The 27,547-nt window shown below is 45.9% G+C and overlaps 1 protein-coding gene across 3 annotated transcripts in view; it reads left to right on the forward strand.

Annotated features, from left to right (window-relative positions):
- The first annotated feature begins 3,580 nt into the window (after nt 1-3,580).
- mycbp2 (MYC binding protein 2) overlaps nt 3,581-27,547 on the forward strand; it is a 45,229-nt gene continuing 21,262 nt past the window's right edge. The window contains exons 1-42 of one of the 3 annotated variants that reach the window (XM_068702128.1): nt 3,581-3,963; nt 4,177-4,253; nt 6,500-6,704; nt 6,821-6,985; nt 7,139-7,297; nt 7,444-7,648; nt 7,800-7,945; nt 8,446-8,556; nt 8,910-9,014; nt 11,057-11,176; nt 11,313-11,394; nt 11,759-11,876; nt 12,016-12,374; nt 12,756-12,928; nt 13,262-13,387; nt 13,847-13,974; nt 14,278-14,369; nt 14,469-14,603; nt 14,725-14,808; nt 14,914-15,010; nt 15,125-15,317; nt 15,668-15,942; nt 16,515-16,736; nt 16,937-17,128; nt 17,987-18,193; nt 18,317-18,454; nt 18,598-18,776; nt 18,872-19,014; nt 19,129-19,229; nt 19,319-19,537; nt 19,656-19,878; nt 21,486-21,604; nt 21,718-21,805; nt 21,958-22,007; nt 22,122-22,294; nt 22,440-22,584; nt 22,686-22,898; nt 23,265-23,320; nt 23,396-23,511; nt 23,707-23,804; nt 25,406-25,522; nt 26,212-26,352. In XM_068702128.1, coding sequence (XP_068558229.1) covers nt 3,777-3,963; nt 4,177-4,253; nt 6,500-6,704; nt 6,821-6,985; nt 7,139-7,297; nt 7,444-7,648; nt 7,800-7,945; nt 8,446-8,556; nt 8,910-9,014; nt 11,057-11,176; nt 11,313-11,394; nt 11,759-11,876; nt 12,016-12,374; nt 12,756-12,928; nt 13,262-13,387; nt 13,847-13,974; nt 14,278-14,369; nt 14,469-14,603; nt 14,725-14,808; nt 14,914-15,010; nt 15,125-15,317; nt 15,668-15,942; nt 16,515-16,736; nt 16,937-17,128; nt 17,987-18,193; nt 18,317-18,454; nt 18,598-18,776; nt 18,872-19,014; nt 19,129-19,229; nt 19,319-19,537; nt 19,656-19,878; nt 21,486-21,604; nt 21,718-21,805; nt 21,958-22,007; nt 22,122-22,294; nt 22,440-22,584; nt 22,686-22,898; nt 23,265-23,320; nt 23,396-23,511; nt 23,707-23,804; nt 25,406-25,522; nt 26,212-26,352 — 6,282 coding nt within the window. In that variant the 5' untranslated portion in view covers nt 3,581-3,776. The remainder of the gene's footprint in view (nt 3,964-4,176; nt 4,254-6,499; nt 6,705-6,820; nt 6,986-7,138; nt 7,298-7,443; nt 7,649-7,799; nt 7,946-8,445; nt 8,557-8,909; nt 9,015-11,056; nt 11,177-11,312; nt 11,395-11,758; nt 11,877-12,015; nt 12,375-12,755; nt 12,929-13,261; nt 13,388-13,846; nt 13,975-14,277; nt 14,370-14,468; nt 14,604-14,724; nt 14,809-14,913; nt 15,011-15,124; nt 15,318-15,667; nt 15,943-16,514; nt 16,737-16,936; nt 17,129-17,986; nt 18,194-18,316; nt 18,455-18,597; nt 18,777-18,871; nt 19,015-19,128; nt 19,230-19,318; nt 19,538-19,655; nt 19,879-21,485; nt 21,605-21,717; nt 21,806-21,957; nt 22,008-22,121; nt 22,295-22,439; nt 22,585-22,685; nt 22,899-23,264; nt 23,321-23,395; nt 23,512-23,706; nt 23,805-25,405; nt 25,523-26,211; nt 26,353-27,547) is intronic. The other 2 variants (XM_068702129.1, XM_068702130.1) reach the window with 2 other exon arrangements.

Consider the following 27,547-nt stretch of genomic DNA (forward strand, 5'->3'; position numbering starts at 1 on the left):
TAAACTGGATTATATCAATAAAATTAATCAAATCATAAGGAGGACTGCTGTTCTTGGCTTGGGTAATGTTCACATTTTAGAGATACATGGGTTTGCAACTAAACACTCTGTCGCCAGTTTATTAGGTACACCAGGCTGAAACTAATGCAGTCTAATCCAGCTGTAAATCCTAAATTCATGAAGGTTATAATCAGTTTTTTGCACGTGTTGATTCGACTTAATGGGCGTTTTGGAGGATGTAGTTTTGTGCTGCTGTTGAAACAGTATTCATACTGACAGGTGTTGTCTATTATTTTTTCCAACTCATTTATATAAATGAGGCTAAATAACAGAATGGCTTCTGGCGGAGAACACCGTTACTATGCAGCTGTAACTCTGCTTTATAACACTATACTCTCGCTTTAAAGAGGGCGATGACTTTAATGCGTGCTCAATAAAGCGTTTAAACATTAACGGTATGTCCGTGTCTGTGGTCGTCTGCTCATGTGTTGTTATCGATGCCTCACAGGGGCCACGTGTACAACTCCACGTCTCGCACCAGGAACCGAAAGGAGAAGAGGTCCTGGCTGGGCTTTGCTCAGGTTGGTAGTGGAGCTTTTCATGGAGTGGCTTTGTAAAAGGGCAAAAAACGATTCTGATCCAATTTCACCTCCATGTGACTGAAATGATGTTGGTTATTTTGTAGCCGGTGCTTAGCTTGGTGTTGCGTTTTTTAAAAATCTTGGTGTTGTTAAAGGTACAGTATCCTCTTCATCGCTGTAAGGCTTCAGTTAGAAATAGTCCTTACTGACGGTCGATCAGCAGCAGAGTGTTTCTTTTGTGTCTTCAGGGGTACCTGTTGTATCGGGACACAAGTAACCACACGATGTCGGCCATCAAGATCAACCCTGAGACTCTGGAGCATTGAGGGGACTGTCACCATGCCAGGTTCTAAGAAAAACACTGTTTTTTTTTTTTTTTTTGGCTTGTTTACAGAAAAAACACACCTGCCTCGTTGGACTTAAGTTATCTAAAGTTGACTTTGCTTCTCCTTGCAGGTCAACACTCAGACGGACAGAACATCATCTTCACAGACGGAGAGTACATCAACCAGATTGCAGCCTGCAAAAGACGTACGTCTAATGTTGCCGCTCTTCATCACCGTGACAACAACATGCATCATCTTTAAAAGAACAACATTTTGAATGTGGAAATGCTGGTACCATGGTGGAAGGAGCTGACTTTATTATTCACTGTAGTATTGTTAGATTCCATGTCAGAGGTCCGGCCTGTGAGTCGCGTCTGGAAAAAAGTCCTGAATAGTCATCGACTTGCCCCCCCCCGAGTCTAGACGGCAGGCGTCGGGTCTGTAGTGGTTCCGTCAGCTTTCCTGAGTCCTCCTGATCCATCTTTACTGATGTGTAATATTCCTTCATATCTCTACCTTCATCACATAGCCATAGGCTAACATTACTGTTTACAAAAGCAGTTTGTTGGTCTGAAACTTTAAAGAGGACTTTTATTTGTGTACCACTTTTCAAAACGCTTTACACATTAAACAATACAGAATCAATAAATAAACGTCAGTAAATTAGAAAACATGCCATCGGAAACGATACAATCAAAGAACAAGGTCGGAATAATTATAAAGAAAGATAATATGATAAAAGTTTAGTAATTAAAATGATCTAATCATTAAATATGTAGTACATTTGTAGTAAAGTAGCAGTGTTTTAATGAGAATTAACCTTGTGTTTACGCGTGTATAGCAAAAAATGAGACGTACCTAAAGGCCTCAGGGCGCGGTTAGGCCCTTGACATGCGAGCCTCCACGACGCCGGTGTGGACAGCTTAGATTGACGCTTACGGTATCTGTTGCGTCAGACGCGCGGGTGACAAACAAGTCTGTTACTCTAGAAGTGTGGTAAGTCACCCGAACTACAGCGACAGTTAGATTCTAGGCTGTTGGACTCCATCTCTATTGTCAGCGTTTGTGAGCAGCTGTCCGTACTGAATGACATGCAGAGACCGTATGTTTACGGTGCCATTCATCGATCACACACACACACACACACACAGACACACACACTAGTGCTGTCAAACCCTTTCCTGCTCTTCAATTGTCACCGTTTTCATCTTCCTGCATCTCAGGAGCTTTTCATTTGATGTGCGTTCCCCTCATTGTTAGTCAGAATAAGGTAGCTGTTTCTCTAGCGCCGCCCTGCGAAGCATCTGACACTTCCCCTGCCGTAGAGGCCTCAGCCTCACTTGCTCTCAGCTGATCACCAGCTGTGCCACTGAGGGGGGGGAGGGGTGTGGAGGGGGGGGGGAGGGGGGGGGGGGGGGGGGGGGTGTTGTTGTAGCTGTGTCTGTGTGTGATGCCTCTATGTGGGTGTGGCACCAGATGTGGGTATTCTCCAGAGAGCTTAATCTTTTGAGCAGTTATCTGCATAAGCACTATGTAATGTGAGTGGGGGAGGGGAAGATGTGGAATCCATATAGCTGCCGTTGCAGTTAGCTTGATAGCGGTCTCTAGGCTAATCAAAGGGATGGGGATATTGTATGGGGGGGGGGGTAGGGGGGGGGAGGAGTTTCTCAGAAGCTGCATGCATTTCTTTTTTTTTTTTTCTTTTTTTTTTTTTCTGAGCAGCCAGCAAATGCAACCACAGCAGAGACCACTTAACGGTTTGAGGGAAAACCACATGAGTCACACAACGAGGGGGTTTCAGATTGCTGGGAAAACGGAGGAAGAGGGTGATGTGGGTGAACTGTAGGAGGTCAAGGACATAGGAAGAAGGTAACATGTAGGGAGGGAGGAAAAGTCAACGGGTTGTACTGGCTGGAGGATAGAGGTGCTTTATTTAATGATGCCAGTGGCACATGTGCTCTGCTCGGCAGGAATCAAAGCACAATGGATGAGTGCGTCATCATTACCACACTGTGGAAACCAGACCATCCCCACGCTACCCTCCATCCTTTCTTACACCTCTGTTGCTTCCAATTATTTCCTTGTTGTGTTCCTCTCTTTGCTCCCCCCCGCCTCGTAAATTGCCCCCCCCCCCCTTCAGCCACGTCCCCTACAGTTTGACTAGTCCACATCTCTGGCAGCTGCATCATCTGTTGTTTGCACTGCATCGAGTCCGAGGCTGCATCCACACCGCTACGTTTTATAAAGCGCACAGCTCGCGTCCATCCTACCCCGGATGAACGGAGGACCCCCTAAAAACGGAGACGTTTGAAAACACTGGCCAAGCCGTTTTTAGTTTGAAAACTCCCCAGTTGCGTTTTTTTTTTTAAATCTGGACGTGCAGAAATATGAAGACCTCTGAAAACGGTGACTAGGACACCCGCGTTTGCCCCGACGCGTCCTTCCCTGAGAAAACAAACGACATCGGCCTCGCCCTAGCAGCGGTTCAGTTCAACGTAACGAATTACAAGTGTTGTGAGTTGTGGATCGATCACACCCTCCATGGCGCTGTTGGGATAAATGGAGCACCAGTTGACAGACTTATCCATGACTTCCAGTTAGGAGTGTGCCTATCCAATGCAAATGTAGTGAATTCCCTCATTCCCCACTAAAGTCATGCAGTCAAGTGTTTTCATGTCCTCGGGGGCGATTTAAAGAAACAATTAGCTTTCTTGCCGCACTCATGTCTGTACACTAAATATTCATATTTAGTGTACAGACATGTAAGATACATGGTAAGTAAAGACATGAGCAATAGCTATATGCTATATTTGCTGTATCATGAAATAGCTGGACTCTTTTAAGTGCCACCCTGTAGCATCGTTGAGTCATGAAACTGAACCGCGTCTCCTCCCGTCGGCCCTCCCGACTCCTGCAGGATGGTTTTGTGGTGCGGATCTATACCATGAGCTCAGACCCGGCCCTGCAGCAGGAACTGCAGCTGAAGCTGGCAAGGAAATGTCTGCACGCCTGCGGCATCTCTCTGTTCGACCTGGAGAAGGATCTGCACATCATCAGTGAGTGATGGAAATATACTTCTATCTGTGTCAGGCGGTGGGGTTTGGGACGTTTTTACATTCATGCGTATTCCTGCTAATGACATTCGTGTCGACACGGTAGCAAGTGTGTCAGAAATTGTTCAAAATACATTGAATTAAAAAAGAAGAAAACAAATCATTCTTTCCAGCCTTGTCTCATTGTGTGTTTGTGTCTAAATGTTGTCGTCCCAGGCACAGGCTTTGATGAAGAGGCAGCGTTGCTTGGAGCAGGCAGGGAGTTTGCTTTGATGAAGACCGCCTCGGGAAAGGTGAGTGTGAGAAATCGTATCCGCCTAAATAGTTTAACAAAGAAAACGACCGCTGGAACAGATTGAACCGTTGACTCTTAACAGCTCTCGTCCTGCTAATGAGTCTTCGGGGGGGGGGGGGGGGGGGGGGGGGGGGGGGGGTAGTAAAAAGGCTCTAAATGAATTGTGTTTCTGCATGCTTCCCTTCCTTCTTTCGTCACACTGGCCACATGAAGCCCAGCGTGTAAAACGAGCATTCCCTTTGTCTCAGAACATCTGTGTGCAGTTAGCTGCAGTCACATTTTCCTAGGTCAGGCTGCACTAAACTAAAGCATAACAATAAGACATCTCTTCTTGTTTTGGATATATTTGGTGGCCCTTTAAATAAAACATAATGAGGGAGCTGTATTTTTTTTTTTTTTTTTTGGGAGATGTCTCGTGATCTAAGTATTGTTTATTGTGCTCCGGACCCAATTCTTGTTAGTTTTTCTATGCATGTTTAGCCGATACAGTGACCTCTCTGCTTGAGCAGATGGAAGTATTTCGCCCAACTAAGCAGTAGCTCTTGACTGATAGCCATGCCCCACTGCAAGTGAAGCTTTCTATGTATATGAATTTATATGAGAGTAGAAACACCAACATGAGGTATTAACACACATAAATGAAGGTAGAGTAAACATTATAGACATTACGTTTTTGGGTCATGGTAAAGAGGAATGCTTTAGAAACCAGATGTTCTTATCTACATTTGAGTTTATATTATGCAACCCAATTAAAATTGTTTACAGGATATTCCATATTTGGTTTTTTTTTTATACTACATTTTATACTTGGCTTTTGTCTTTACAGGCCTTGTATAAAGGAAGTAGAGCAGTCCACGAATATGTTTCGGCGAATAATGCAGCAAACAGCGCGTTGAGCACAAACACCTTAGTGCATGCTCGTTGGTCGCGTGCCATCTGCGGATGTTCACGCTACGCCGCCGCCAGCGAGTATAAACGAAGCTCAAGTCTGTGACGGACTCAGACTGAGTCTGTCATGGAGCAGGAGGCCCAATCGCTGTAGGGAGTGGCTGGGCCTCCTGACATACGTCACATTTCTTTTAGACGAGCATGCTAGCTATGCAGGTTGTCGGGGTGTGCTGTAGGTGTGGTGCACTGTGCCTCGTCTGTAGATAGCAGGCCAGGGCAGTCGCCTGTTGCGCATTTCTGTGTCTGTGTGGAGGCCTAATCTCACCGCACACTTTATCTGCAGATTACCTTAACCCAGACTGGCTGGATGGGTAAAAATAGGAGCAGCTGACTTGCATCTTGGCACAAAGTTCGCTCATCGCTAGAGTCTGAAATGATGCCGGACGTTTGGTGTAAAGGAAAGAGTCAAAGGCCCAGTGTTTATTAACAAGCCACTGTGTGTTCTTCATATTATCATAAAGCGAATGTCAGATGATTTGAGTTATCATTATTGAGTCAAAATTCAAAAAAACTCCTTCAGCAGCAGCATTTGTACAGCAGCGTCACAGTTTATACCTGCTGTGTTGTTACTGTACACATGGGCTCAGGCCGAAAATAACAGCGCACCAAGAACGAGCGCTGAGAGTCTCAACAAAGCCAGGTCTCTTATTTTATGTTGACACAGGATTTGTATTTATTTGTTTGTAGGTCAACGTGTGAGCAATTTAGTTTTTATGGACCAGCAACCATTGTCATTCATATGATGTGCTTATTGCTCATTTTGTTGTCATTTTTGTTTCAATAAAAAGGAAAATCTTTGGAGTCCACATTTTGTCCTCGGCTCTCGTTTAGACAATAATCACAAAATAAAGTACAATATGAGTAAATAAGGACCAGAAGTTTGACGAAACGACTCCCACCGCTGTTTTAATGCTCCGGCCTCACCAGCGCTCAGTGACGCAACGGCAGCAAGTTGTGACCCTGACACAACCTGCCGGGAGAGATTTATTTTCTCTAGCGGTCATAAATCTGCCTGAGATCTATTTTTCTTACCGACTGACTCTCTGAGTTAAGAGTGAGAGGCAACTGTTGGCAAAAATTGTGTTGGGGACAGCCCATGTCGATGCAGCAGGGATGTCGGCTGTCCCAATTCAAGATTCTGGGCCATCTGCCAAAAGAAATTAAACTTTTTTTTTTAAACAGATTCAACTTTTGACACAGCATCGTGCAAACAAATGGGTATACTGTAGATCCACAAGTCCCCACTGTAAGAAAACAATTTGATCCTGAACTTCCTTTCTCATCTTCTCCTCTTAGATTTACTACACCGGAAAGTACCAGAGCCTGGGTATAAAGCAGGGTGGCCCTTCAGCGGGGAAGTGGGTGGAACTGCCCGTTACAAAGTCTCCCAAAATCATTCAGTTCTCTGTCGGCCACGATGGCTCTCATGCACTGCTGGTGGCCGAAGACGGAAGCGTGTTCTTCACAGGCTCTGCCAGCAAGGGAGAGGACGGAGAGTCCAGTAAGACAATTTCAAACTTCGGGCAAACCTTTACAAATGAATTGTATTATCAAGCGCCGAATCAAAGCCCCCTCAGTTGAAGTCCTGACGTTGATGTCCCTTGTTTTCCCTTGCAGCTAAAAGCCGCAGGCAGCCCAAGCCGTACAAGCCCAAGAAGATGATCAAATTAGAGACCAAGACAGCGGTGCACACGGCGTGTAACAACGGCAGCAGCAGCATCGTCACCAAGGACGGAGAGCTCTACATGTTTGGCAAAGATGCTATTTACAGTGACAGCACTTGTGAGTTGACTGGGACAGGGCTGTTTCTTCAACCTCGGTTTCTCTGAGACATTTCAGCAGTTTCTTTGATAAAGACTTTTTTTTTTTTAGAAAGATCTTAGTATATTTCTCAGTTTCTCGCTCTCTTTATAATCATCGCTCTCTCGTCCACAGGCCAGGTGACGGACCTGAAAGGTCAGTCTGTAACTCAGGTTGCCATGGGCAAGGCCCATACGTGTGTTCTGACCAAGAGTGGTGAAGTGTGGACGTTTGGGGTGAACAACAAGGGCCAGTGTGGCAGAGACACTGGATCCATGAGCCAGGCAGGGAAAGGTGAACAGATGGACAAGCACACACAAACGACAACATACTGTATCTTGTGTCGTACATAAACGCACATTGTCTTTGTACTGCGCTCAATCTGGTGTGTGTGTGTGTGTGTGTGTGTGTGTGTGTGTGTGTGTGTGTGTGTTTTGTAGCGTTCGGTGTGGAGAGCATGGCCACGGCCATGGACGAGGACCTGGAGGACGAGCTGGAGGAGAAGGAAGAGAAGAGCATGATGTGCCAGCCGGGCATGCACAAGTGGAAGCTGGACCAGTGCATGGTGTGCACGGTGTGCGGAGACTGCACCGGCTACGGCGCCAGCTGTGTCAGCAGCGGACGGCCGGACAGAGTACCAGGAGGGTAAGAAGGCATTTATCAGTGAGCAAGTACTGTCGAGAGCCAGGAAATGTGCACACGGGGATGGAGGATCTTTTTTTTTTTTTTAATAACACATTTTTGGCTATATTGTTTCTCATAATGTGACTGTATTTGTCCGTCGGTGTCCTACCAGTATCTGCGGCTGTGGATCTGGAGAGTCTGGCTGCTCGGCGTGTGGCTGTTGCAAGGCCTGTGCCAGGGAGCTGGATGGTCAAGAGGCCAGACAGAGAGGCATCTTTGACGCAGTGAAGGAGATGATTCCTCTGGACCTGCTGCTAGGTATGCCAACTGATGTCTTATACGACTTCATGACACCCCACCACCACCACCACCCCCTGTTGTGCTCGTTCATACTTTACTCGCCTGTATCACCACTCGCATTGTTTCTACATTTTGCTCACAAAGTCTGATAAATCATCTGCATGTTAATATGTCACACACACACACACACACACACACACACACACACACACACACACACACACATATGCGATGTGATATTCTAAGTGTGCCAGCTATACATCCTCCTGAGCTATGCTAGCGCGCTGCTTACGCCACACGCGTCACACTGCCTGTCCCATTCGTTTCGCGCGCTCGTCGTCGCTCACCCTACGTTTGGTTCTCGTGTCGTGCAGAGTCATTGCTTCTCCATGACGTCTTTCCATCATTCATTGACGTGTGTCTTGTTTTGTTCTGCTCTGCTCCGTCTCCTCCTCCTCCTCCTGCATCCTGTTCTGGGCTGCCTGTACCTGGGTCCTTATTTTTGGGGGGGTTTTCAGCTGTGCCTGTCCCTCCCCCTCCAGGAGTGAACATCGAGGAGCACATTCAGATCCGTCAGGAGGAGAAGCGACAGAGGGTCAACCGCCGGCACAGGCTGGAGGAGGGCAGAGGTATGAATCAGGTCTAAACAGTTTGGGGACTATGTTTAGAGAAGGGCTGTGATTTTATTTTTATTTTTATTTTTTTGGCTTTATGATATACTTTCTACATTAGAGAATAAACCATAGACACGGGGAGAGTGAGAAGACGGCAGTAGCAGTCTATGAATAGGGGGAAGCTACAAACTCTCTGTTGCTGTGTGAGCTTGGGTGTTGTGTCTTGGTGACTTCCCCCTTTTGCTTGTGTCTTTTATCCTTTTTTCAGTGTGTGTGTGTGTGTGCATTGTTGTGGTGAAGTATTTATCATGTGTTCTTTCCCATGTGTGAGCATTGTGCATGCATGTGAAAGTGTCTTTCTCCCCCAGGCCCCCTTGTTTTTCCCGGTCCCATTTTTATGAACCAGCGTGAGCAGGCCCTAGCCAGAATAAGACCCCTTCAGGCACTAAGGCATAAGCGGGACAAGCACAAAGGTACTTTGGTCTTCACTAACTCAACGGGTGCAGAGACACCCCTTTTTTGACTCATCTCCCAATCTGGCTGTCCCGCCCACCTCCTCTCTCACTCTCTGACGGCGGGACTCTCATGTCTTCACCAGGTGTCGTGGTAACAAAACAATGTGGCCCGTTGGCAAGAGGGACCCACTGTGACTCACAGTGGAGAAATGACTGTGAAGCCTTTTAAAAGGGTTAAAGACCGAGCATAGGAAAGGGCTGAAGTACAGAAAAGACCCGGTCTGTCCTGCTAATTCATTTTCTTGTTTAACCGTTCTAATCCTCAGAGCAGGATGCCCGCTCTGCCCCGCTGCTGTTGTTTGACCTAAATAGGAATCCTGAAATGTACTTGCCATCACTCCCGTAGCGGCTGATTTGCCACTTCACGGGTACGACATTAGCATTGCAAGAGGACGAAAAACAGCGATCACTGGGGACAGCGAGCTTTGATGAACAACGAGCTGAAACGTGCGATGCAGGAGGAAGGAAGCAGGCCTGTTGGCTTCATAATCCACATTTTTAGATTTATGATTCGACCACGAACACAAACAAATGCATGACTTTGGCATAACGGTAACCTTTCAGGCACTGGACCATCACGTGTCTATTGTCTGGAGTTACCTTTTCAGTCTGGAGTTATTCAGCTGACATAACGCAGTGATAGAATATATATGTAGTTCATTTGTGTTGGTTGGTTTTGGAAGAGCGGAATCTGGTTGAGACAAACCGTCTCACTTTCCTTTCTAAAGTAACCACAAGGAAGACAGAGGACACACGGGGACGCTTCAAACTCTCTCTGTAGTATAGTGTTCAGGGGAAAATATATATTTTAGTTCATGAAAACGTAAGATACTGTATCAGTCATTGCCTGCATGAATCTGACAACCAGCTGGTATCTCTGTCTGTAGCTTGTGCCCGTCTGAGCCGCTGCTGCTTCTCCTGCCGATAGGTGGCGCAGGTTGGAGTGGAACCGTAGCATTGTGCCCTTGTTGATGTAAAAGCATTCATCTGACATAATGTATTTTGGAAACACTTCCAAATAGAAACTCATTGTTAAGGACAAACATTTTTATTTTAATTTCCACAGTTCTATGTGGAACAGTGTGCTCTAGTTCAGAGCAGAGCTAATCAATGTCGGTGAAGAAATTGAGGCTGTTTTTGCAGAATATTCATTGTGGTTGATGCACCGTTGTGAGGCTACCGTAGGTTATATGGTTATATATCGCTCCTCTGAGCATCCTTGGTTTTACACTCATAAAGAGGGATGCTTGCCCCCCCCCCCCCCGGCCATACTCTGTCTGTGACCTCCCAATAAACTCTAATTGTGCTTTAGATGTCATGTGGAGCACTTCTGTTTTTACATATTCTTACATTGACAGTTGTCACCATGAGATCAACTTTTTAAACCCTCCTAAATGTTTGGGCCATGAGCCAGTCAAACTTCATTTTACATTTACTGCGAGGTAATACTGAAACCTAAAGCTCTTATCTCCTCTGGCAGACCTCAGATATACAGAGGTTTACCACAATGAGCTGCTTCCTGGTCCAAAGTGATATTGACTGTCATTGTATTTACTGTAACGCATGGGACTCTATCCAACTTTTCTCCCATCACACACACACACACACACACACACACACTACAACTGTGACCTCTTAAACAGGGCTCAGGGTAAACCAGACTCCCTCTTCCTCATTGAAAACAGGCCGTTGTTGAGAAGGAAATCAAATAATTTGCTACATAATCCATCTTCACATCTGCAATGGGACTGATTTCCAAAAGCCTTTCTGTTACAGAGGTGTGTTTTTCCCCTCCTTTCTATCTCGGCATGCTTCTCCCTTTCCTGCCCGCCTTCTTTTGAGTCCTCTTCTCCCTCCAGCTCTGTTTTCCAGGACCGTGCAGAGACATCCACCTCTGTTGTCTGAAGTTGCTACTAAACCTCACTCCCCCCCCCCCCCCCCCCCCCCCCTCCTTCATTTTTTTTCCTCAAATGTGCTGACTTGGTTCGTTTGCCTCGTAGATGGTAGCAGTGAGCGCGGGGAGAAGGACGCCAGCAAAATCACCACCTACCCCCCCGGCGCCGTGAGATTTGACTGCGAGCTGCGAGCCGTGCAGGTCAGCTGCGGTTTTCACCACTCAGGTAGGATTCCTTTCCCCCGCGTTGCTGCTTCTGGTCTGACACCAGAAAAACCTCTGAGCAAGAGATGAACGAGACTCTCTTTACCTTGAAGCGAAGAAGAGGAGTGAATAACCATCACGATTATGGTGCTTTACAGTGGTGCTGATGGAGAACGGAGATGTCTACACGTTTGGCTACGGCCAACACGGGCAGCTCGGGCACGGAGATGTGAACTCCAGGTATTTCTTCTGATACGTGTTCACGAAGGAAGGAAGGAATTATTTGTAATGCATAAAATACAGTTCATTGGAAAATAAGATGCAGTATTTCATGTCATTTACACATTAAGCAATGGTTACTACATGAAATACTACATTACCCATAATTCTACTGACCAGGAAGTGGTGGCGTAAAGTTTGTTGTCGTTGGACACGTGTTCTAGGAAAGCTGCTTATCGATGGTATTTTCAGGCCTTCATTTGATAATTCAGCCCAAATGTTCTAGTAAAGATTGAAAGATTTTGAATTCCATTGAAAACACAAGTAAACAAGCTGCTGCACTCATGTGGACACACAACCTGAACTAGATGCTTCCACCTGCTAGGGGCTCTCCGACTCTGGTGCAGGCCCTTCCAGGTCCCAGTGTTCAGGTGACAGCAGGCAGTAACCACACAGCCGTTCTCCTCATGGACGGGCAGGTCTTTACCTTCGGCAGCTTCTCGGTAAGAAGAACATTCTTGCTTTTTACTCGTATGATGGCAGTATTTAAAATGTTCACTGCTTTGCACCTGTTTTGATATAGTTGACCATAAACTGCTCTTCAGAGTGAATATATATATATATATACTCCTTGTTCTTTAGAAAGGACAGCTGGGCCGGCCCATCCTGGACATGCCCTACTGGAATGCCAAGCCATCGCCCATGCCCAACATTGGGGCCAAATATGGGCGAAAGGCCACCTGGATCGGTGCCAGCGGGGACCAGACGTTCCTGCGGATCGATGAGGCTCTTATCAACTCCCATGTCCTCGCCACTTCAGAGATCTTTGCCAGCAAACACATTATTGGCCTTGTGCCCTCCTCTGCGTCTGAGCCGCCTCCATTTAAATGCTTGCTGATCAACAAAATGGACGGAAGCTGCAGGACCTTCAACGACTCTGAGCAGGAGGACCTGCAGGGATTTGGCCTGTGTCTGGACCCTGTGTATGATGTCGTATGGAGGTCAGTCCAAGGGCTGTACTAACATTTTGGTTTAGTTGTCGCTAAGCAATGTTTTTATCCCAAGTTTTAACATTTAGTTGAAATCCCCCACAGATGAGATTAACTTGGCCTTGGAATAATTTTTTTAACCGAGGAGAAAATAAACACAGACTAAAGAGAACTGAAATGTGATGCTACCCGGGTATTCAGAGAACCTGTTTTGGTTAAGTAGATGGATCAGAGCTCTGAACAAAAAAAGGATTGCATTTTGTTTGAAGGGGTCTATACTTTTTTCATTTAGCCAATTTAAGTGAATCTTCTTAAAGGTGATTTTAAATGAATTTATGCTGTTTTCACAAAGTAAATAATGTAACCGCTTCGTATCCCTCTGTGCGCTTTTAGGTTCCTGCCTGCCGCAAAAGAGATGCTGTGCTACAATGCTGTGATAGCTGACGCCAGGATGCCCTCTGCCACAGATCTACAGGCTCGCTGCAGCATCCTCAGTCCGGAGCTTGCTTTGCCCTCAGGATCACACGCCACCACCACTCGCTCTCACGGAGCCCTGCACATCCTGGGTAATCCTCTGCTCTTCAGCCCTGTCTTTGGTCATATGAATCCGTTTTATTAAGGGACTAATGAATAAGTGCACGCATGCTACGACACTAGTAATGATGGATAATGCATCTGTGTTTCTCAAAGTAGATGTTAATCTCTGTCCCAAACCCCACTTTTCTGATTTTTCATGTACTGGACCCTTCGTTGAATCAGTCATGTGCTTTCAATTCTTGGTAAAATCACTTTGACGGATAGATTTGCTCTTAGATTGTAGCCAAACATGACAAACTGTTATGAAGTTGTGCTCATAATCATTCAATGCTAAGAGGAGGTGTACTGGGCCGTCCACTTAGGTTGCCTTGATACACTGGCCGCCATGCAGGAGCTGAAGATGGGCGTGGCCAGCGCGGAGGAAGAAACCCAGGCAGTGATGAAGGTCTACTCCAAGGAGGACTACAGTGTGGTGAACCGCTTTGAGAGTAAGTGGGCTCTTTGTGCAGGAGTCATGGTAAATGATGTATGATGCGACAAACTGGGAGATGCATTTGGCTTGTACAGTATATTACATTACATTACGGTCATTTAGCAGACGCTTTCATCCAAAGCAACTTACAATTCAGTATCTATCTACACACCGTAGACGCAGCTACGGGAGACATTTTTGGGGTTAAGTGTCTTGCTCACGGACACATTGACATGAGACTAGTAGAGCAGGAGCCGGGGATCGAACCGCCAACCCTCTGATTGAAAGGCGGCCCTGCTCTCCACTTAGCTACAGTATATGTTTATGTCAGAGCTTGGCTGACCTTTAAACATTTTTTTTAGTCAAAGCTGCAGAGCGTGTGAAACATAAAAACTCAGATCATCCTCCTTAGTGAACAACCGAAGTGTTTAAGAGTGGATAAACTTGCTTAGCCTCACTGACTCTGATGTTATAGGTCACGGCGGTGGCTGGGGCTACTCGGCCCACTCTGTGGAGGCCATCCGGTTCTGTGCCGATGCAGACATCCTGCTGGGTGGACTGGGTCTGTTCGGGGGACGAGGGGAGTACACTGCCAAGATCAAGGTGAGCCCCCTTGTGACACTTTTTATTTTATTTCTATTTTCTAACGAAGAGACACTTGATTCTTTTTAAACATGTATTCACAGCATGTATAGCTGCAATTTAAAAAAAGTCACCTGCTCTGCGCCAGAACTGACCAGACTAGCAAAAACATTACGTTGTGTGACCAGAATCAATACAAAGCTAAAATAATTGCATCGTAACCAATAACTGGAGGATAATACACTCAGTGGCTAGAGTAGAATCCTTGCCTCAAATATATCACAGGTGTTTACGACGTACTAACCCAGTCCTGTTGTTGTGCAGCTTTTTGAGCTGGGACCTGACGGGGGTGACCACGAGACAGACGGCGATCTGCTGGCTGAGACCGACGTGCTGGCGTACGACTGCGCTGCCAGGTAAAAAAAACAACAACAAGTTCACGGATTCCTTCGCTTCTCCCGACTATTTTCTTGGAAAGAAACGATTCATGGAAGCAATGCCGGTCTCATCTTTAGGGAGAAGTATGCCATGATGTTTGACGAGCCGGTGCTGCTGCAGCTGGGCTGGTGGTATGTGGCGTGGGCCCGAGTGTCTGGACCCAGCAGTGACTGTGGCTCCCACGGACAGGCTACCATTACCACAGACGATGGGTAAAACGCATTTCACAATGTAGAGGATGCTCCTGCATTCATAAATGAATACATCATGTAATTAGAGAATGTTTGAGTTTCTGTCACAGCCCTTTCATTCCTCTGTTTTCTCCCTCTTAAGTGTGGTGTTTCAGTTCAAAAGCTCTAAGAAGTCAAACAACGGTACAGATGTTAACGCGGGTCAAATACCTCAGCTGCTATACAGGCAAGTGTAGTTCTCTACACTCTGCTTACAGTGAGTCAAGCATTCTTTTGTCTATCGGCTTGTCAAGTAAATTATTTTAATTGTTTCTTTGTATTTGAACATCAGGCTTCCTTCAAATGATGGCAATGCAGCTAAAGGGAAGCAGCAGACCAGTGAACCGGTCCATATCCTTAAACGCTCATTCGCTCGTACCGTCTCAGTGGTCAGTGTCGTCTCGGTGTTTTGAATATTTGTTCGCCTCCTCTGTGCTTAACTGTCTTGACAGATGGATGTTATTCAGCGCTGTGCGACTGTCTCACTCTGTCCCTCTCTGTAGGAGTGCTTTGAGTCTCTGCTGAGTGTCCTTCACTGGAGCTGGACCACCTTGGTTCTGGGCGTGGAGGAGCTGCGAGGGCTGAAGGGCTTCCAGTACACAGCCACCCTGCTGGACCTGGAGAGGCTGCGCTTCGTCGGCACGTGCTGCCTCCGCCTGCTCAGGGTCTACATCTGTGAGATCTTCCCCATCGCCGGTAGGAGCACAGACAACTCAGCGGGACTTTGTCTCCGGCAATGTAACGGCTCGTTCTTGGAGAAAAGTAAAAACCACAGCGTTGCTACTTTCAAGCTGTTAGTGGCACTGCTGGTTCCCTGCCTTTTTTGAATGGAAAAAAAAACAATTGACAAAATTCATCCTTATTAATTTTTGAATGAAATACTCAGTGTGCCAATCCTTTATGTCTGTTGCCTGGATAACATTAAGACTTTTAAAGACTAGGTTGTTTATATATTTCAAAAAGTACTCTTCAATTGAGCGCTTTATTGTTAGTAAGACCTCACGATGTGTTTCTCTTTTTTTTTCTGTCTGTTCTTTGGTTTCTAGCCAGCACCAAAGCTGTGGTGGAGGAGTCCAGCAAGCTGGCGGAGTGCGTGGGAAAGACGCGCAGCCTGCTGAAGAAGATCCTGTCAGAAGGCATGGACAACTGCCTGACCAAGCTGGACAACGACCCCCAGGGCTACCTGTCTCAACCTTTGACCCTGCTGGAAGCTGTGCTGCAGGAGTGCCACAACACCTTCACCGCCTGCTTCCACTCGTTCTACCCGACCCCGGCTCTGCAGTGGGCCTGCCTCTGCGACCTGCTCAACTGCCTGGACCAGGTCAATGACGGCAGAGTTTTTTGAATAGGAAACTAGTTACAGAATTATTGTCGTTAGCAATTCATCTGTTTTTTCCCCTGATTTATCATTAGTGTAGTTTATAACATGTTGATGTCCATCACAAAGCCTACGATGACGTCTTCAAATTGCTTTTGTTTGTCTAAACAGAATACCAAAAGATATTCAATGTCTAAAAACAGAAAAGCAGCACATTTTGAGAATATGTAACCACTGAATGCATTTTTTTTTTTACTGATGAACAATAGAAACAAGAAACATTGAACAATGAAAATCCAGAAAGTCGATGAATCATTTTCTGTCAATCAACTAATTCACCAATTATTTAAGCTCTAAAGATTGTCAAGAGTGTTTTCAAAATCCAGCAGATGCACTTTTACATCTAGTGAACATTTTAGATATTGAGATGATGCTCCTATCAAGATTGCCCACCAGCGTTTGAAAAGCCATAGCTCCCTAACAGTGTTGTCTTCGGTTGTTAACTGAACGTTGTAGAAAGATTAAAACAAGGTGATCAAATCTGAGCTTCATCCCTGTCCTCCCTCCTCTTTTAGGACATTGCCGAGGCCAACTTTCGCACGTCCAGCAGCCGCCTGCTGGCGGCCGTGATGTCGGCTCTGTGCAACACTTCGGTCAAGCTGACATCCATCCTGCCCATCGCGTACGACGGGGAAGTGCTGCTGCGTTCACTGGTCAAACAAGTCAGCACAGAGAACGACTCTGCCCTCGCTCACCGCTTCCCCCTGCTGGTGGCCCACATGGAGAAACTGAGCCATGTGAGTGTTTGCACGTCGTACACGGTGCATCGGGCGTCCTCACTTCAAAATGGTGGAGGTGGTCGGTGACCTAGGAAACAGTTTGGCAGATAGAGAACATTCTGGCGTGTTTTTATCATTACCACGTCCTGTTCTCATCAAAACCCCTCTGATGATAACTCTGTGTCAAAAACACTAACATCACATTTCCCCCCCCTTAGACGGAGGAGAACCTGATGGGCATGACCAGTTTCCGGGAGGTTCTGGAGAAGATGCTGGTGATCGTGGTGCTGCCGGTGAGGAAGAGTTTGAGGAAGGAGGTGGAGCTGTTCTCTCCACACCTGGTCTCCAACACCTGCGGTCTGCTGGCCTCCATCGTCTCCGAGCTCACCGCCTCGGCCCTGGGCTCCGAGGTAACTCACCCTCACAAAGACAAACGCGAGGCTTGTTTGTAGGCCTGATCTGCTCTTTTTGTGCTCATGTGGTGCTTTTTTTTTTTCTTTTCCGGGAACATGGAAACAGCTGGGATCACAGTTAAATTCAGACTGGCCACAGTGCAGCCTCCTCATTCTTTTTCTTTTACCTCCTTCCTCGGCCATGTCCTTTTACTTAAAGCTCTGTTGTGATTGCGCTAACCTTTCATAGTGACAGCTTTTTCTTGGAACAAGGTGACGTCTGTACCGTTGCCAAAAACACAGTAACAAAAAAACTTCAATTGGATTTCCTTTGTTGTTTTTTTCAATATGCTGAGTCACTAAGTGGGTGGGACAGATTCCTGTCGCCTTCCCTCTGTCACACTCTTAGATTAATTATCATCACACGCGTAGCCTTGTACTGCAGACTCTGGCGCTCTCGTCGCCATAGGAACCGTCACTCGACAGCAGCCCCTGTTTTTTTTTTCTTCTCCCCAGTCTGTTGTCAGGGAAACGACTCTTCCTCCCCTGAGCGCCTGGATCCCTGTGCAGTCGTGTCTGGCTCTCTGTTGTCAGCAGGCTGATAGAAATAGTTATAGTTTGTATTCTCAAAACACCTTTTCGTTCGTAACACATATCCTAATTATGACAATTTCCCACAAATACCTAATAGAATGTAAATGATGAAGTGATGACGTTTTGGACAGACGTGATTGTAAACTGCAACATGGCGAGGCGGTAATTCTAGCGCAGGATTTTGTTGTTTGGAGTAAAACAAATGTGTTAATCAGCCCTGTGTGGTTGTGGAAGAGATGTGATATGTTTGGCCACTTCTCTTGTTGTGTCCTCGCCTGTTAGGTTGATGGACTGAACTCGCTCCACTCCGTGAAAGCATCCCCGAACCGTTTCACCAAAACGAGCCAGGGCCGCAGTTGGAACACGGGCAATGGCTCTCCGGATGCCATCTGTATGACCGTAGACAAGCCAGGCGTCGTGCTGGTGGGCGTGTGCGTCTACGGAGGAGGGGGCATCCATGAGTATGAACTGGAGGTGCTGGCCGACGACGTAAGTGATTAGGAATCATCTTCAGCTCACATTTTCTGGTGTTGCTTGACTAGCTTTCTTCCTTTGCCTCTTTTTTTTTTTTTTTTTTTTTTTTTTACAACTTGTGTTCCCGTCACCCTTCAGGCACAGACGGAGCACCCAGGGGACTCGGCGCATTCTCACAGGTGGACGTCCCTGGAGCTGGTGAAGGGCACCTACAGCACCGACGATTCTCCCAGCGATATTGCTGAGATTCGCATGGACAAGGCCGTGCCGCTCAAGGTACATAGGTTCTCGAGAAAATAACACATGCATATGACAGTTGAGATACAAATAAAGATACAAATGTCTAACTTCCTACACATGTGTGCTGATCTTAGTTCAAATGCATATAGTCTCACTGATGAATTTATTCTGTTCTGCAGGAGGGTGTAAAGTACGCTGTGCGGTTACGGAACTACGGCAGCCGGACAGCTAACGGGGATGGAGGCATGACCACGGTGCAGTGCTCCGACGGTGTTTCCTTCACCTTCAGCACCTGCAGCTTGAGCAGCAATGGCACCAACCAGACCAGAGGACAGATCCCTCAGATTCTCTACTACAGGTCCACACAAAGCCGGCATTCCATAACATCTAATCTGTGAAGTATTTGGGGGTTCTTTTCCTGACTTTTTTTTTTCCTCTTTCTTGTGGCTGAAGGAGCGAGTATGACGGGGATCTTCAGTCTCAGCTGCTGAGTAAAGCCAACGAGGAAGACAAGAACTGTAGCAGAGCTCTGTCCGTGGTCAGCGCTGTGGTCAGAGCTGCGAAGGACCTGCTTCACAGAGCTTTTGCTGTCGATGGTAAGAGCAACGGACATATTACAAAAGCATCGCAGCAGAGCCATTTGCATTGACTTTGGATATTATCTGCTCAGCCTCTCTTCAGTTTAACCAATGTGCTTTTATTATCTCCAGTGGACGACATTCCCGAGCTACTGAGTTCCTCCAGCCTGTTCTCCATGCTGCTGCCCCTCATCCTGGCCTACATCGGCCCCGTGGCCGCGTCAGTACCTAAGGTAAGATGGAAAAGCCTTTATCTTGGTTTAGTGGATTGTCTGTCTCTGATGTGGCATCGCGGTGAAACGCCTCGCTCTCCCTCATCCAGGCCGCCGTTGAGGTCTTTGGACTCGTTCAGGAGCTGTTGCCTGCTGTCTCCGCCCTCAACCAAAAGTACGCCCCACCCACCTTCAACCCGAACCAGTCAACAGACAGCACCACCGGCAACCAGCCGGAGCAGGGCCTGTCGGCTTGCACCACCTCAAACCACTACTCTGTGATTGAGAGTGACCACCCTTACAAACAAGCTGGCGTCACACAATACAGGGTAAGGTATCCTTTGGCATGCTAACTGCTCAGCAAGAGACTTCCATCTGTAAGAAGTAAGACACAAATGTAATTTAAAGTGCAAAAAATGAATCTTGCTCTGTCTCGCCTTTCCTCAGGTGTCTTTCCCCGACTGTGTCCGCTGGACCACCATCGAGTTTGATCAGCAGTGCGGCACTGCGCAGCCAGAGGACGTCCTGCGCCTGCTCATCCCCAGCCGTACCCTCCACCTGTCCAGCCTGGGGGGCAAACCTTTGATCCACGACACCATCAACACCTGGACTGATCTCAAGAAGTTCTCTGGCTCCACTGGCTGGCCAACCACCGTCCTGGTGCTGCCAGGTGAGAGAGGCGGAGCCGGAGTAGTTCTGAACGTTGTGACTGTTTTTTTTGGCAATAACAGAATTGCAATAAATCCATAAGTTCTAAAAGCCAAGAGGCTTGGTGGATTTAATATATAGTAGACCGATAGAGAAAAACAAGTTTACCACATCAAATTAAAGATGCATTCTTCCTTCTAAAATCAAGACATTAACCTTTTGAAGACACTTAATTACATTTGCCAACTTTTGCTTCTCAATATTAGTGCTTTTTAACATCATCATTGGCTACTAAGTGATTGCACTTCTCTGATATTTCAATTCATCAGCACTACGATTGCATACGTTTGTCATTTAAAGTGCTTGTCAGACTTGTAATTAAGAGCAGTTATCTAAGAAATGTATTAAAAAGATCAGGGAAACTATGCATTGCAGTAAATTTGTCCACAACAACTTTAATGAGGATCAAACATTTGTCTTTTTAAATTGTATTCTGAATAAAATGCTAAGCTAGCAGATACTGCCCAACCAACTATCTAGCCCCAAAGCAGCAGCAGCAGCAGAGTCTGGGATGATGTGCTACATACCTTAAAGGGATAGTTTGGATTTGTTCAAGTGGGGTACTTCTCCAAAGCCAGTGTTTTACCTACAGTAGATGCCAGCATCGGATCAAAACAATGTACTGCTGTGGAAGAATTTTAGACACCTAAAAATCATTATCAGTCTAAGTGTACGCTGTTTTTAGAATACCCTCACTGCTTTACCTTGCTGTCAGACGTGATATCCATCTATGGTCTCTGCAAAGACACGAGTCATTTGACCTCGCTTTGACCTCTCTACCGCTGCCTCGATAAGTTAGTTTGTTTGTGCTACCGTGTGACGTTATTGATTTTAATGAGTTCGATCAGATTCACCAAAATCGCACAATACCACGAACAAAATGACCGACAGAGGCAGCGGAAGACCAGCAACTCCTGTGTTCTGCGAGGAAATGACCTCTGTCAATGTTTCTGTCAAAGGAGTCTCGTGACTTTAAAAGAGAGCATCGATAACGGCTTCAGCTCCCCGTCAGAAAGGGATGTCTGACGGCAAGACATTCTAAATATAGCATATCCTTGAACTGATATTAACTTCTTTTTTTTTTTTAAGTATCTAAAATAGGTTTTGCTTTGCTCCGTCTACAGCAGTACATTGCTTTGCTCCTGTGCTAGTACTCCTGTCTGTTTCTCTAAACTCCATCTACTGTAGGTTAGACACTGACTGTGGAGAAATACCTCATACAACACCACAAAACTATTCCTATATTGGGGAAAATTTAGCAACAAAAACAGGCAAACGTGTTCTTTATTGAGGTAACGCATATATGTGCAAACTGTGACAGCACTCGCGATATGTACGTATATGTGTGTAGCTTAATGTGGTAGTGATTGAGCGGCGACACCATTCTAAACACAGCTGCAGTTCATTGATCTTAATTGTTCTCATCTGGCTTTAATCTCCTTAATGATGCTTCACTGAGCCACCTGCCACAGCAGGCAGTCATTAGTTTACCAGCGATTCCTTGCATACGAAACTCCGCCCACCTGTCTCTCTTTTCATCTTCTGTTTTTCCGCCCTCTCTACTTTCAGGAAACGAAGTTCTGTTCTCACTGGAAACGGCCTCGGACTACGTCAAAGATGAGAAAGCTTGCTTTTATGGCTTCAAGTGCGTAGCCGTGGGATACGAGTTCAACCCCGGCCCCGATGAGGTACAGACCCTCCTGTTCATTCCTCTGTATATTGTGCAGCGGGATGGACTTGCATTCTTTTATGCATAATGGGGAAAAAAACCTTTCTGACCATAACATTATGGACATTTCAGGGTATCATCCAGCTGGAGAAGGAGTTGGCCTTCCTGGGCAGTGTGTGTGCTGCAGCTCTGATGAAGAAGGACCTGGCCCTCCCTATAGGTATGGAAAACTCTGGATGAGGGGATTTGCTTCGGCCGTTTCTCCATTAATCCATGATATTGACAAGTTGTGCATGTCACTGCTAGGGAAAAATAATATGATATAACGTCTTGAGTAAATCAATCATCTGGTATTCTCATCTTTAACTGAAGGTAATGAACTGGAAGAGGATCTTGAGATCCTTGAGGAAGCCTCTCTTCAGGTGTGTCATCTTTTAAGTTCAGAGATCCTCTTATTTGTTGTCTCGTGGAAAGGATTTTATATTTCATCATCGCTCTACCTTCCCTGATTCTTATTTCCTCTGACGTCACCCCAGGTGTGTAAGTCCCACTCCGGGATCCTGGGGAAGGGTCTGGCCTTGTCTCACTCCCCCACCATCCTGGAGGCCCTGGAGGGAAATCTGCCCCTGCACCTCCAAACCAATGAGCACTCTTTCCTTGAGGACTTCATCACCTGTGTACAGACCTCCAGCGGAGGACGTCTGGCCAGGTAAACTATACACTGTGCCTTTTCCATTTTGAGCTATGTGTTGGTTGTAAATTTTATTTTAGCTTTCCCTCTGCAATTTAATTTCGTTACAGATTAGAAATTTACTTTCCTGTCTCTCTCCTTTTTGTCCTTTTCTTCCATCCAGGTGGCTGCAGCCAGACTCTTACGCAGACCCCCAGAAGACATCTCTGATCCTGAACAAAGATGACATACGCTGCGGGTGGCCGACCACTGTGGTCGTACAGACCAAAGACCAGTATGGAGATGTGGTGCACGTTCCTCACATGAAGGTCAGGGTGATTTCTTTGGCTTCCAAGAGATTTTGGAAGATCGGAGCTGCTGAATCATTTTTGCAAAAGTCTGACATGTTTCTCATCTCTTCCATGTCCAGGTGGAGGTAAAGGCCGTGCCCGTTTCACAAAAGAAGTCGATGCAGCCGGACAATGTGAAGAGGCTGCAGCGGCTACCTGGGAGCTCCTCGCCGTCGCCGTCGTCCTCCGGCCCAGACCTAACCTTTGGAGGTTTGCCAATGCCCAAGCTGGAGGCCACGTACGAACCCATGATCGTGAAAGAGGCTCGATACATCGCTATAACCATGATGAAGGTCAGCATCATGGAACCGGCTCATAAGCTCACTTGTTTACCTTTTGAGGGTTGCATGTGCTCCACAAGGTGGAGCTATTTGGTCATTATCAGATCTGTTGTCTAGGCTACACACCAACCTGTGACCCCTACTGGACGTGCAAGTAATTGCAGATTAGACCTGCAGAGGTTGACGTGTCTGTTATGGCAGTTACAATATTAACACTTTTTAATAGTCTGGGTTTTTGTCGTGTTTGAATTTTCACTTATTATTTACAATAAGATACTTAATCTAAAAACAAGCCAAAACGGGGAGTAAATTGACTGGTTGAAGACATTGAATCAGTTTTTGTTATTAACTTCATACTTGTGCTCTTTGTCTTTGCAGGCTTATGAAAACTACTCATTTGAAGAGCTGCGCTTTGCCTCCCCCACCCCAAAGAGGTAAGTGAGGTTCTGCAGGAATAGAACTCATTTCCCAGTGAGATACAACCCACTTATTGATCCTTTCCCACACAGACCCAGTGAGAACATGCTGATTCGTGCCAACACTGACGGGACCTACAGCGCCAACTGGACTCCGGGAGCAGTAGGCCTCTACACAATCCACGTCACCATAGATGGCATTGAAATAGGTATGTCAATGGAAACGGCTGAAGTGTTTCCCACATAGAGGGTATTCACTGATGACCGTCACCAACCCCCACCAAGTGACATAGCGTCATGCGGCTGCAGTGCTTATGGATTAACCCATAGTTTGAAGGCCTTTCTGATTAGTCGGTGAACCGCCGTCATTTCCTGATTTTGAGCTGTAAGTCTTTTCTCTTTAGATGCTGGTTTGGAGGTAGAAGTCAAAGACCCCCCCAAAGGCATGATACCGCCTGGCACTCAGATGGTCAAGCCAAAGGCTGAACCTCAGCCTAGCAAGGTGAGCTCAACCAGGGGCATGAACAATGCACATAAACACACCTATAAATGCATGCATGCTTGCAATCCCCCATCAAACACACCAGAGACCCGACACAGTTTGTGCTGTCTGTCAACACCCATCTGTAACTTTAACTAAACTCTTACCCAAAAAGCCACATTGAGCAATAATTTGATACAAACACTGAAGCACGGATCTCCCTGTAATATGAAAGGGTTGTTAGTGACAATCAACATCTTATTTTGCACCTTGTTTTGGTTTGCTGGTCTGACAATCAGAACTAATGCTGGTCCATAGAAAGCAATGGACACAAAACTGATGGTCAGCCATCTGTCCAAGTGCAAGGTGATGGAACAACATCAGATTTTATCCTGGATCATGATTGGAAAAAAAAGCCCCCGAAAAACCCTGTCGATAAGTCGATCGTGGTGAATTTCCATTATCGGATCATTGTGAATATCGTCACACGAGTGACTTAAAAAGCTCACTATCATTGTAGATAAGGGCGTCACGATACACTGGTATTAACGATGACCGTGATATTTACAAAATGAAATACTGATATTATGTTAATAATGCACATATGATGATATTATGTAAATAATCTAGTGCCTCTTAAATCATTTCATTTATACGGTTATGGTTGGGCAGTAATTCAATATGATTTATCGTCTTCCAATGGAATCATATTGTGATGAAATTATACATGGAGATATTGTGATATAATATCTAAATTCATAATAACAAGCTTGTGTTAAAAATAAAATCTGATTTTATTGCAACGTTCTTGATAAATTGACAAAGTACTTTTCATTTGATTTAACGTCTATCAGGATGAAATGGACACATCGGCCATGATTCTAGTTACAGACTCTCAACCCACCGACAGCCCCGGGACCCAAAACAAACCGTCTGCAGACGAGCCCAGCGCTACCAGGCTTAGACCTCCTTTGCATTTATCGGGTCATAAGACGCAGAACTCCAGTGTGATGTCGCTTTACTTTGTTGAGTGTGCAAATAAGCAGCCGCTTGATAATATGATGCACTTAATACCAGACGTTTATTATCGAGTCCTTTTTTGTCCATTTGTGGCAAAAAAAACAACGTATTATTTTAGTAATTCATCGTTCAGCCCTCTCATCTCTTCAAACTGCAGTGATTGATTATTACTCATAGATACAATTTTTGTGAAACTTGGTGGTATTTTGATTTTGCAATCCATAATGGGGAAACAAGCAAAATCCTGCGCCTTTTTAATCAGCACTGCGTATATTCCGTGGGAGCATGTGTTACATGGCGTCAATATAGGATCAAAAACGAACTCCTAAACGGAGCTGCTAAAGCCTCCTCGTCTTTCGCCGTGTGTGTGTGTGTGTGTGTGTGTGTGTGTGTGTGTGTGTGTGTGTGTGTGTGTGTGTACTTGGAAGCAGGCTCTGTGTGGGTTAAAGCATGCGACCTCCCACCGTCGACTTGCCCTGCCTCCTCTTCCTCTCTCCTCCTCCTCCTCCTGCTGCACTTCTTGTCTAGTTTTCTTTTCTTTTTCCTTTTTATTCCTTGCTCCTGCCGCTCACGGTCTCCATCTCCCCCTCTGCTTCTCTCAGGTCCGCAAATTTGTGTCCAAGGACAGCGCAGGCCTGCGTGTGCGTAGTCACCCCTCCCTGCAGAGTGAACAGATAGGCATAGTGCATGTCAATGGCACCATCACTTTCATTGACGAGGTAACTGGCTCTAGACCAGGCAGAGTATACCTTATGTTACATAAGTATATCAGCTGGAGCACTATCCGCTTTGATTCTATTTCCTTGTTTTGTCTTCTTTAAATCAGTAAGGATAGAATCATAAGTATTGTATGCTATTTTCTTTTGCTGGTTTTAGAACGTTTGAGTCCTGCTTGGTGTCTTCTATGTATTATTGTTATTACCTCTCTAAAGAATGATAACTACTTTCTTGCAAAGCTTATGAATCGGTTGCCCTTAGCTTTAATTTGCTTCATACTCTTGCAAGCCACTCTGAGGCTACATGAAAGGCTTAAGCGCCTGCAACGTAAATCCAAAGGACGAGATGCATTTAAATCCCAAAATTAAAAATGGTAGCACTCAAAGCATTTGCTCAATGATTGTACTGTAATGCAACACATCATCTGTGTTTGTATCCATCTTAAATGCACCCTGCTGTAACCTCAATTTACTGTCGTCTGGTTTGACTTGAGACTGTCCTGCAACCTCAGAGGTGTTGTGTGTGTGTGTGTGTGTGTGTGTGTGTGTGTGTGTGTGTGTGTGTGTGTGTGTGTGTGTGTGTGCGTGTGTATGTGTGCGTGTGTGTGAGGGCGCTACCCATCCTGTTTCCATAGTAACAGGACGGCATGGCTCTGCCCTGCCCTGTTGCTCTTGTGTCCCCCCCCCCGTAGATCCACAATGACGATGGCGTGTGGCTCAGGCTCAATGACGAGACAGTAAAGAAGTATGTTCCCAGCATGAATGGGTACACTGAAGCCTGGTGCCTCTCTTTTAACCAGCACCTGGGCAGGAGCCTACTGGTCCCAGCCGACGTAAGTAGAAGACGGCCCCGCTGAGCGGCCCCGACCCAGTTCCATAAAGACAGAGACTCCCGTGCTGTTCATTTGGGGGACAAAGCTCAGACATCATCTTTATTGTTTAACGATCACAGTTTATTTTTCACTCCCCCAAATGTACTCTGAAGCATGGTAAACTGAGAGCTGTAATCAGAGGGTAACTGCCGGGGTGTTCTCTCGCATGAAACATCTAGTATCTAGAGTATGAAACTGTCACTAACGGGAACAGCAGCCGGGAGCTTGCATGTGTTGACTCACGTTCACCACAAAGTGACGGCAGTTGGAAATGTTCACATGCTTACGTTGTATATGTTTAGTGCACTGAAGTGAAGCCCGATGCAGGAGAAAAAGAGGGTAGCCAAGGTGTGATTTCATCCTGTGGTTGAAGTTAGTCTGCACTTCTCCTCATCGCCTCCCACTGGTCATAAACACCCTTTACACCACAGCATGTGTTAACAAGTGTTTCCCTCACATTTTTGCTCCATGCCACAAAAACCGCCGCAACATGTAACGGAAGTAAAAAAAAACAACAACATTTTTTTACAATGGAACGTGACCGGCTGTGATCGAAGGCGTGAATATTGCAGTAACAGGGGAATGATCTGAAAGAAGTTGTTGATATCCAGGTGGTTTTCTGTCATGAAGCAATCACTGGTCCGCAAAAACAAAGTTTCAATGGGAAAATTGTACTGCTCTACAATTCCACCCGTTGCATTGGGAGGCTTTAGGTGCTTAGGAGGCTTCCATGTAAGGTCTCTTGTCTGAACAGCATGACACACTACATCATCCAAGTGGGGAATTTTTTTGGAAGTTTTCCTCTTTTTTTTTTTATGTCATTTGGTCGTGGATTTGGAAATACTCACCCCGTTGTGTTTGGAGTGTCCTTTCAATTCTTCTTTTGTATTTTTACACTTACTGTAAAGTGTTCAAACATTTGACAGGCTTGGCCTGGATCTACAGTGCTCCACACTATCACCATCTGGCCTATCAGATTCTGTCCTCTCTTCTTCACCTTCTCAAATAACCCCTCTGATGCTGAATTCCAAAGGAGCCAAGCCCAAAAAACCCACTTTTTTTTTTTTCTTCCAAAAAAATACACGAGCGCCTTCCCCCATCCTGTCCTCCCTTTCTCTCTCTCTTCTCTCTTTCTCTCTCGTCTACTGTTTTTTGT

Source organism: Cebidichthys violaceus, unplaced genomic scaffold, assembly GCF_023349555.1.
Source record: "Cebidichthys violaceus isolate CVI_PGR_0920_01 unplaced genomic scaffold, fCebVio1.0.p SCAF_80, whole genome shotgun sequence".
NCBI classification, from domain to species: Eukaryota; Metazoa; Chordata; class Actinopteri; order Perciformes; family Stichaeidae; genus Cebidichthys; species Cebidichthys violaceus.